At 43.1% G+C, this 11624-nt stretch overlaps 1 protein-coding gene across 1 annotated transcript; it reads right to left on the reverse strand.

The window, feature by feature from the left end:
- Nucleotides 1-7660: 7660 nt before the first annotated feature.
- LOC114274742 (uncharacterized) lies at nt 7661-8383 on the reverse strand. Its single transcript, XM_082918478.1, has one exon. The coding sequence runs from the start codon at nt 8381-8383 to the stop codon at nt 7661-7663; it is 723 nt and encodes a 240-aa protein (XP_082774604.1).
- Nucleotides 8384-11624: the final 3241 nt, after the last annotated feature.

Raw genomic sequence — 11624 nt, forward strand, 5'->3', positions numbered from 1 at the left:
GACCGGCAACAAAGAATGCCGACCGGCAATATACATTGCCGATGGTAACAAAACACCAGCCGGTGGCCTCTGGCCATGGCCGGTGATGTGTGGGGATGCCTCACAAGGCATTCCCTGCCCCTCCAAGGCAAAGCACAAGTGTTTGGTGCAAAACCAGACACTAAACAGTCGAGTCGAGAGATCCTGAGGCAAGGCCCACAAGCCGAGACCTCCGGGAACTCAAGACGAACACAAACATGGATGATCACCGAGTGTTCAAATGGTGACGTCCCAGTCTTGAGGACGGTCAAAAATGGGGTGTCTACACAGACTCAAAAGAAAGCAAAAAGACAAACACAAAACAAAATAGTGACATCCAAGGTAACATCCCAGAACCACTCGACTCCTATACAACAGGACTGACTCAATACGACAAGACAGACCCCAACTGACTCAGTATGAAAAGACTGACTCAAAACGAAGAGACAGACTAAAAATAAAACAACAGAACTGACTCAATACCCAAGCCAGAACGTACAAAAACTAGCGTTCGCAAATGCTCGAAACAGTGTGTGCCATACGCCACATCTGAAGTAAACTGGGTGCCGCCCGCAGGTGGTTCATCCCTCCGATCACATCACATTATCCCCCACGTTCATCGATCCAATGCCGATAGACCTTGCGAGACTGGTGTGACGATGACGTTGTTGTCAATCAAATTTTGTATCTCGTGGCGAAGACGGATGCAACTGTCGGTGCCATGACCGGTTTGTTGATGGAAAGTGCAGTACTGAGTACCATCATGCCTAGCTGGAAGGGGATTCGGGAGAGGCCAAGGCTCGAGGGGTTTGATATGCCCTTTTTCGATAAGGATTTGAAAAGCATTGGATAAAGGCATGTAAAGGGCATGGATGACCCTGCAACCTTGGGGTAAATACTTCGAAGTCTGTGGACCTTTGTTGGACGCACTAGCGAAAGGATCGGCAGGTGCCACCTTGGCTTTCTGATCTTTTCCAGGTGAAGGGTTAGGATTGGAAGGAATGGTTTTGGTACGACAGTCCCTATCCCGATTTTCCCCCTAGCTTGAACTGCTCTCGGTCTGGGTGGGGAAGATGTCATCCACAGTCTTAGCAACAACCGCGAGTACTTGTTGCTTATTCAATCCTCCGGCTTTCAGAGCCTCAACAACTTGCTGCAGTTGTTCATAGGGATCAGTGTCCACCTTCATCTTATTCTTTCCACTAGCCTCAGCTTGGTGGAAGGTTTGGGTTGCTTGATCAGAGTGGAGCCTTATTGTTGTCGACATGTCATTGTCGAAGCTTGAGACAGCTTCAGGTTGGCTGAGCTCAATTACAATTCGCCCCAGTAGCGAGGGCTCCTCTGGCATGAAGTTCCCGGCATACGATGTGGTTGGTGGCGGAGCCGACATTCCGTAGGCTAGATCAGCCACAGATCTTTGAAGGACGCCAATCATTCCCATCAACTCAAATGTGGTGGGCTCACGAGCTTGAAACAACTGGGGTTCCCAGATCGGATGTGTGGCAGGCGAGCTGGGCGGGTGTGGTACTTCAACGTCAGTCTCACCCTGCAAGATGATTCCTTGGTTTAATTTGGCTGCCATAACCACAATTTCCTCTTCCGAACTCTGTGTCATCATGGGTCTGCTGATGATGTGACTGGTGACTATTGGATCAGATGAACTAATGAGCCCTGTCTGGCCCTTCTTTGCCTTACCACTGGCGAAGGAAAACTAGTTGCCCTTGAACTAAATCTCTGACCTGACAAAGTCTATCAGCACAAGTCCAATGAATTTGGGGATATCGGAGCCTTCTGAAGCTATGGTTCTAGGACTACCCCAGTAAAAGAGAAAACAGAGAGCATCTCAGCCTGATTTCACTGGAACAGATGTGAGCATAGCTGAATGACTGCACTCGTTACTGATTTCTGCCCCAAAATTCTGCCTCAAATCTGATACCCTCGGGTAAAACTGATCCCCCAAAATACTGATACTGATGCCCACAGGCCTGATACCCAGACTTGTAAACTGATACATGCATTCCTGTAGAGACTCACTCTAAAAGCACAGAGCAAACAAGTGAGAGCCAAAACACACCTACGGAGGGGTAGGGTTTCCCTGTCCTATTTTGTCAGGAGCTAGGGTTTCACTACGTACGCAGCGGTTTCAAACAACCTATAATCGGGTGAGCAACCTGTCCTAATTTGGAATAGTCACTATGGATTCCGAATATGTACTAGCTCGAATGGTCAAAAAGAGTGCCTCGGTAAAATCGGGGTTTGTGTTCCCATCGTGGCAGAGGTCGTAACCGGTCAGCCTTATGGCACGTTTCTCGAAGCGAGCCTTCGGCAAACCATTCAGGAATAGCAGACGGCAAACACTATGACTTAGGCACACCAATGCAAATGCAATGCAAAGAAACACATAAGTGTAGTCAAAACAAGATATCATGAGTTAGAGTCAAGTTCTCTAAATCCCCAGTAGAGTCACCAGAAACTGTAGACGTGCCCGAACGTCCCGGGAGAATCCCGTTTTCTTCATTGGGCTTACTACAGTTCAGACTCAAATGCCACGGTCCTGTATCTAATCTCGTGGAGTGCAATGCGAGACCGATGAATCATCAAAGAGTCCAAATCCGACAAATCGTTTTGAAAACTGATTTTAGAAAGAAGTGCCAAAACAAGGACTGCTTTGCCAGATGCAGAGTCGCCACCTAAATATTTTATTTTGGGGGAATTTAGGAAACCCTGACTCATGCCAAAGACCATGTGTCTGTCATCACCAAAATTGTCTCGGCTCGGGAACTTGGGTACGATTGGGAAAGGCCATTTCATGAGCACCCCCGCTCGCCCAATCAAAGATCGGCCATTACTAAGCATGATATCGACTTTTGAAAACATTATGTGCTCTTATTTCGGTTATTAGCCTAGAATTACTATGTGATGTACACAACATGCAAGTATAGACTGGATCATTTGAGTTGGAAAAAAACATTTCATGTTTGTTTATTTGAAAGATGGTTTGATGGTGTTACTCGCAAGTAGGCTAAGACGTGGATTTGCCACCCTCAAGTGGGCTTAAGAGTCTAATTCAATGCATTGTTTCAATTTAAATAACCCAACCTCCACCCACAGGCATTCAGGCAGTTATATCACATAAGCAAATAGCCTTAAGGTAAGCATGCTATCATGGCAGTCACTCACACGCATGCAAGAATACTGAGGCATAAACACTCACCGAGTACTCCAAGCCAAAACAGAAACTAGTTAGTAATCAATGCATGATCCTAGTTCATGTTAAGATGGCTAATGAAACACATGCAAAATGCAACTAAGATAGAATCGGCTATTCTAAACATGGCATATGAAATGCAACAGCTAACATGTATTCAACTTAGAATTGAAATATAATGCGGTTAGTATGATGCGCCGAGCCCGGTGCATGCAAGACAGATGAATGGATGCAAACATGCAAGCATAAGGATGCTAATTGAAACGTGCCCTAAAACTAACCATCAAAAGTAAGTACGCAAAAGGGAGAAAGATGTGGGGTTGGAAGACATACATCATACACATGCACACTTATTACAACCTTGCCCTCCTCAGAGGGTCTGAATGAATAATACACAACCAACTAGCTAATCTAAGCTAATCAAGCTTATTATTACACAACATTAGCTAATTAACAAATTAACTAAATAAGCAAATGAACTAGCATGCAAACTACATATGATGGACCGCCTCAGCTCTGCTTTGAATGATAAGGGATGCATGCAAGCTCGAGTCGCCTCGTCGGGAAATCCATCGCGATGCCTCGATTTGCCTCTGTTTGCAACTGGTCCCAGAATACTGTACAAAGCTCCAGAAGGCTGAAACTCCACCATGGGAACCTATAGGGATACTGCCGACCAGTTTTTGCTACTGGTTTCTGGTTTGCTGCAACAGAGAGCAAGAAAGGGGCATGGCAAAGTATTTTCGGCATATGTGTGCACGACCACTCTTTCCATCATTGCATAAGCTCTAGGGAGGGTAGTCCTCGATCCTCGTGCCACCAATCATGCATCTCGATCCATGATGGCTGAGAAGTCGAATTGCACGACCCGATATGAAATGAATGCACATATAAACACAACAAGGCCTAAACTCTATCATGGGTAATCCGGAGTGTTGGTGACCGAGAATCGAGGTACGTTTCGTCACTTGGAGTACGAAACATCCTTCGCTTCCTGTGTTTGGACTAAACCCTAATCCAAACACTATGCAACAAATAGCATGCAATCATAAATGAAATGCAACTAAGACATGCAAATATGCAAGAAATGACATGCAAAGATGCAACTAGCATACACAATGCTATGAACTTAGAATGGCATACTCAATACACACGAACTATATGGCATACACAATGCACATATGAAGACTATCAATGAGACGATCAAGGCATACATAATGCAATGGTCAATCATGCAACAACATGGACTACATGGCATTTACAATGCGAGATGGACTTAAACTAAAATGAATGGGCCTCAGCCACACTCAAATCAGTGGCCAATACATGATGAAAATGAAGCAAAAACACACATGCAATCATGCACAAATGCAAGGGATCAAACCTAAGGCACAAAGTGCAACTCCACCAAAGCATGGTAAGCATGAAATATGGCATACAATCACATATTTTCTAGCTCTAAAATGACATGCAAGATGGTCCCGAAACATGCAAACACCTCGCACAATGCACGCTAGATGGCCCAAATACCGAAACTAGTGAAATGGATTACACTATAGCTACCCAAAGTAATGCACAAATGACCCAAACAGCCCCAAATAGTCCCTATGCAGGTCCAATAAAGTGGGAAAAATGGCCAAAAATGATGGCTCAAAATGTGTGGAAATGAAGCTCATGCAACGGTCCATAAACGAGTCATACAAGCACAATTCTCAAATGCATTTAAAGAGTGGAAAACATGGGAATACAGCACAAGTATAAGCTCTGAAATAGCATGCTCAATGACCCCAAAACATGAAAACACCTCAGTATAAGCATGCAATAAGCTCCAAACTCAAAGCTAGGCAAGGGTGTTGAACTACAACATGCATAGCAAGCATCATTCGACCATGAAGCATAAAAACAGACCTAAGGCAGTCCAAAACATGCACAAAATCGGTTTAAGGAATGGCCAAAAAGTGCTAGAATCAAGGGCCAAAACAACATGCAATACAAGCTAGTGAAGAGGATTTACACTACAAGTATACAAGGCATTCAAGAGGCCACTAAACCAGCAAAAGTCAGAGCTATGACATGCCAAATAAAGCCCAAAAACCCACTGAAACATGGTCAATGTATGCAAGAATGACATGCTCCTTTGATAGGCTATGAAGAGGGTCGTTCTACACATGCAAGATGGACACCCAATATGGAAAAACAAGCTCTGGACAGAGCCTATATAGGTCCCAAAACTTACCAAAAATGTCCTGAAACATGGCTTGGAAGCATGCAAATAAGGGCTCCTTTGTTACGCCAAATATGCTAGGAAACAAAACAAGGGGAGAGAGGGTCACCCCTCTCTCATTTTGGCACTCAAAATAGTATGCTAGCTACTAAAAATCCACTGCATTTCAGTGGCTAGAAGGCCAAACAAAGGTCAATGCAAAGGCCCTAATGCATGGCTCAAAACAAGGTAAAATGAAGCATGCAAGGGGGTAGATGACCCCCAACAGAAAAATGATCTTAAACAAACATGTTAATGGCCTCAAAATAAGACTTTTTTCAGTTTATACCAAGGCTCAAATATGCTTGAAAGTATAGCTAAAAGATGAAGCAAAATGAAGCCTTAAAAGGGAGAAAGTGAGTTACCCTTGTAGCACAAAAGGACCAGCAACCTCTGGACCATAAAGACAACCTCTTAACCTCTGAAAATGGTCTCCAAGATGCTTAGAGTGATGGTGGAGGGGTTAGGTTGGGAGATGCTATGGAAAGGTGCAAGAACCATGCACTTTTTGAGCTTGGATGTAGAGATATAGAGGGAGAAGTCTTGTATGCCTTAGACCAATTTTTTTCAATCTCTCTAAAGGAGAGGGAGGGCCTCTCTTATAGAAAAACAAGAGGGTTCAAGCTTCTTGGAGAAGCTAAAAAAAGGTTCAAGCTTCTCGGAGAAGAAGCTTCTTGGAGAAGCTAAAAAAAGGTTCAAGCTTCTTGGAGAAGCTAGAGCAAAGGTTCAAAAGGTTCAAGCTTCCTCAAGAAGCTAAAACAAAGGTTCAAAAGGTTCAAGCTTCTTCAAGAAACTAAAACAAGGGTTCAAAAATGTTCAACTCAAAAAAACTGGTCGGTGGCCCCCTTTGGTGGTCTCCCTATTGAATGCAAGGTAGTGGTGGGATGGGAGACCAGTAAATGTGGCCCAAAAACCAAGAAAACCAGCTTCCCGACAAGAAAACCAGAAAACCAACAAGCGGGGAGAAAAGTGGTCTCCAAGGAGAATAGGTGGTCTCCCACCCTTGTACCACCTCCCAAACAATGAAAATAGGGTCCATGCCAAAAATGAACCAAGACGGATGCAAAACGAAGGTTTGGGGGTCAAAACGCACATCCAGGTGCTCCGAAAACAAGCTGTTAGGAACCGAAAGTGGCGTACGACCACAAAGGTGGTCTCCCGGGCCACAGTGTCCCTCTAGAAACAGGAAACAAGGTGTGTGCCAAAAACTGGAGCAAACGGAGAAAGTTAAGAGGTCCCGAACCGAGGCGCACGACCGACGTCTCCGAAAATCAGAAACTGGTTTCCAAACGGGATCAGTGGCCTACAACCACGAAAAGTAGCCTATGGCCACTGAAAGATGGTCTACGAGACCTCTCCCTCCCTTCGGGAAGAGAAAACAGAACCTGATTCGCAAACCGAGCCAAAGCACAAAAGGGTCCCGAGGTCCGAGTGTAAGGCTCTCAACCAAAACTCCGAAACCTCAGAACGAGCATAACATGCATCATCACTGAGCGCTCAATCGATGACGTCTCAGTCTTAAGGTCAGTCAAAAATTGGGTGTCTACAACCATTCAAGACACTATATAAATACCCTTGACACCCTTTTTGTAACAATTTGCATGCTTTCATTGCCGCAATTAAGTAAGGTGGAGAAATCACTCCATGCCCCTTGAAGGTAAACTCTTGTTGTCCTGGTGGGTGACAAATGATTTGCTTGGTCGTACGATCAATATTCGCACGATACTCACTTAACCAGTCCATTCCCAAAATGATATCAAAGTGGGTCATTTCAAGAGGTAGCAAGTTAGCATATACCCGGACATCCCCAATTAAGAGTTCACAAGCAAAATAAATAGAGGTACAGATCATAGAATCCCCATAGGTGAAGACACACATAACACATAAGGTAGTAGTTCCACAGGTCTATTTAAATTTTGGACGAATGTTTTTGACACAAAGGAGTGAGTAGAACCTGAATCAAACAACAAATGAGCAGTGTGACCATGAATAGTGAATGTACCTGACACCACTACTTCAGCATTTTGCACGTCACCCGGAACCAACGCAAACACTCTTCCTTGCCTAGCGGTGTCTTTAGTATGGGTGGATTTTGCAACTGGCTTGGTGTTAGGAGGTGGTGTAGATCCTGCCAAACTTATAGTAGTTCTATTCCCATTTTGCCGATCTCTTTAAGGACAATCCTTTACCAGATGACCTGTTTTGCCACATCTAAAACATGCCCCGGTCACCCGATAGCAAGTCCCATGATGTTTCCTTCCACAATCTGAGCAAATGGGGGTTGAATCTCGAATAGGGGTGGAAGTACTCAGAGTTCCCGAATTAAGTTTCTTATTTGGTGGAGTCGTTGGCCCTTTTGATACCTGAGTATTCTGCCTCTTTTCCTTCCACTTGGAAATCTGATTTTGAGCAGCAATATTCCCTTCTGCCATGACTGCCCTCTCTAATACATTAACATATGCAGGTAACTTCAACACATTGATTCGATCAAGAATAGCATTCCGTAATCCCCCTTCGAATTTCCTCGCCTTCTTGTAATCCGTGTCCACCATATGAGGTGCAAACCGGGCTAGTTCTGTGAATTGGGCTTCGTACTCCACAACAGTCTTGTTTCCTTGTCTTAGAGTTTCAAACTCAGTCACCTTTTTATCTCGCATACATTGCAGAAAGTACTTATCATATAAGAGTTCCAGAAACTGGCCCCAAGTCAACCCTTGATGTTCAATTCTTGTGAGCATCCACCACCTACATGCTTCATCTTCGAGAGTGAAAGCGGCCAATTGTACCTTTGGGCTTTCAGTGCATGGAAACACCTCAAATAACTTATCTATGCCCAACACCCACGCCTCAGCTTTCATCGGATTAATGCCCCCCTTAAACAAAGGTGGCTTCATCTTCTTAAATTCTTTCGTAAGAGTGATGGTTCGATCCTTAGCATGATGATCCTGCACCACAGGCGGAGGTACCGGTGGCGGTGGTGGTTGTTGCTATTGTTGTTGTTGCCGTAGTGTTTCTGCCATCTCCATAATCATTCTTTCCATTCGATCTAGCCGTGCGGAGGTAGAATCTTCCGGATCATCCATTCTTGTCCTCACCATGATCTACATAATAATCAATTACAACACACACAAGAGATATACTTGCAGACATGAACAATAACCATTTCAAAATACTTGTCAGTAGTTGTTACATAAACAAATCGCGTTGCTATCGTTCACTTAATATGCATCAAAAGTACTATGCATGGAGCTTAAGTCTTTTCCAGACATCCTAAAGCTCAATGGATTCATGTGTGAGATAACAACTTGTGCTCTGATACCACTTGTCACACCCCAAACTCGCCCCTAAAAGTTTGGGCATGACCAACCCGGTAAGGGGTCTCAAAACCAAAAAAATCAATAGCATGATTACCTTATATAATATGGGGCCTAAACGGAAGCAATGATTAATTTTTTTTTAAAAAAAGATCATCCATTGAGCCATTGTTTACATGCTAGGACCAAAAAATATTTCACCACATTACCCAACATATAACTTGATATATACGTAAGTGACAATTATATACACACGTATATACATAATCTCAGCCCCATGACTGCGGCTATGGTTGAGACATTCAAGAGTGAAAGTTATACATGATTATCGACATTGACAAAAGTGCTAATGACCCAATGTTATGAACCATGAGGGGAACTCTTACAAAAATACATAAACTCCATGTAATTGGTTACACAGGCGGGGTCGACAAAAGGGCTGCTAGGGCTGGACTAAGACTGATCCCTGAGCTGATAACCTAATAGACCTACATAACATAGAGTGAGTGGGGCTCAGTGAATAATAGCATGTAGGCAATTCGTATGAACAAATAGAAATCACGTCGTATGTATGTACGTATGTCATATGCTTGTCTTTATTCTGCATTCATTTCCTAATGTCACACAAAACGGCCTCAAGCCCAATATCATATAGAATGGCCTTTGGCCCAATATCATGCAGAATGGCCTCAGGCTCAATATCATACAGAATGGCCTCTAGCCCAATATCATACAAAACGGCCTCAGGCCCACATATCAACAGTTGTTTGAACATTGGAGGGTAGGTAGAACATCAACATGTACACCACCTCTCTCGGCCTTAATCCATGAGTCATAATCAATTCAAATCACGTTAGGGTCAATGAGACATCGGCATGTCACCACCTCCCTCGGCCTTAGGGCTGTCAATAAAATGTACTTATACCGGAACGGGCTCGGGCCCAGCAATGACAAAATAGAAGGACCACGGGTCCATAAGGATACCATTGCTCAATGTCACACATAAGTTTTTGAATTGTTCACCACATGGAGACATAGCTCATTTACGAATAGTAGCTTGCCAACGATAACGATTGGCAGTAATTAAACATATTATTGCACTACTATTACTCACAGTGCGATGGCGGAGCAATAGTCCCTTCCTACACAGGACCTACACACAGCATACAGCTCACAAGTTAGTCCCTTGTCTTTAGTTTTTCCTTTTTAATCAAGGTCTGATTCGTTCACCCTTCATTAAATTTCAAGCATTTTTAAAGTTTCAAATGCACATTTTAGCATTCTCAGAGGGCCAAACAGAAGAAAAGAAGCACACAAGATTTTTCCTCTTGGGTTGCACATACGGAAGCCCTTCGCAGCACGTGTGGGAGGGTGGGCCACACGTGCGCCCTGCACGTGTATTTATTTCAGAATCTCAACTTCACGCTCCGCTATTTTCTACACGTGTCGTTATGAGCCCCACACGTGCGGTGGTGCTTCTCGCACGTGCTGCCATGAGCCCTGCACGTGCGGTCGTAGCCCTTGTTTTGAGTAGTCTAAAATAACACACACAGCTAGGTCAACACAATACAAGGTGCAAAACAGAGGAATTTGAGACAATATGATGATATAACACCACACTAACATGAATCATAAGCTCAATTAAGCCTTCATTTTCTTCAAATTCGTATACACAACCCAATTCCTTCAAAGTTCTAGCCATATTAGGTTTTCAATTATATATATATATATATATAACCATTTAAATATATAGATGAGTTCAAACATATAAGCCAAAGAATATGATGTAATTCTCCTTCACAAAGCTCAAAATAGTTCAAAACAACAAAAATACAAGGATCTTCCTTCTAATTAACCAATTATCACACACAAGCTCCTTCTTGAAACCCTAGCCTTCACAAATAACCAAACTTCCTACTAAAATCAATTAGAGAGGATTTTCTTAGTGAATTAAACTTTCCTTTGACTCAAATCTCTAAACTTCGCTCAATTCTTCAAGTTTCCCTCTTGTTGAGCCTCCTCTTCTTTCTCTCATTCTCTCACTCTCCCTTCCTCTCAGGAGATATGTCTATGTGATAGAATTGCCAAGTTAAGAGTTTAAAAGGGTTAACTAAGAGTTGACCACAAATTAAGTAGTTTAATCATTACGAATCAAATTTTTACAAAAATTCACATTATGATCTAAAAATCACGCTTATTAATTTTGAGTTATCGCGCCTCTACGACCTCCAATTACTAATCTAACCATCATAGTTGTAACAGAGTTTTCCCATAGTTGACAGATATAAGTCCATAATCATATAATTCACACAATTAAATTTAATTTTACATGAAATTTCGCATTAAGCATATAAATGTACATAATAAGAGATTGAAAGCATACCAGTAAACATAGAAGAGGGTCGGGTTATTACACAGAGTGTGTGACTAGTGTTAAACAAAAAGTGCAAAGCAAAAAGCACAATGCATGGATATATATAAAATAGAAAATGCAAAGTAGAAAGCATAAGAAGCAAATAGAAAATGAAGGTACAGTGTGTACCTCCCAGGCTCTCCAATAGCCTCTAACCTTGTGCCCTTTCATACGGGAATTGGAGCTCATGTAACCATAGAAGGTGACAAGGTCAGCTCCACGCCAGTCATAAAATTGGACCCGGGACAAGGTCACAAGGGTGCTCAATTGATACAAGCCCACAGTATTCCCTCTATTCGCAAACAAGGTGGCGCCGAGAAGGTATATCAAAAAGCCATAGGTGTATTGCTCTACCTCCTCTTGAGTCTCAGGCTAACTCCTATGGAAGTTCTTGAGGAACCAGTTGTA

The sequence above is a fragment of the Camellia sinensis genome, chromosome 3 (genome assembly GCF_055761805.1).
Source record: "Camellia sinensis isolate YWXY chromosome 3, ASM5576180v1, whole genome shotgun sequence".
Classification (NCBI taxonomy): Eukaryota; Viridiplantae; Streptophyta; class Magnoliopsida; order Ericales; family Theaceae; genus Camellia; species Camellia sinensis.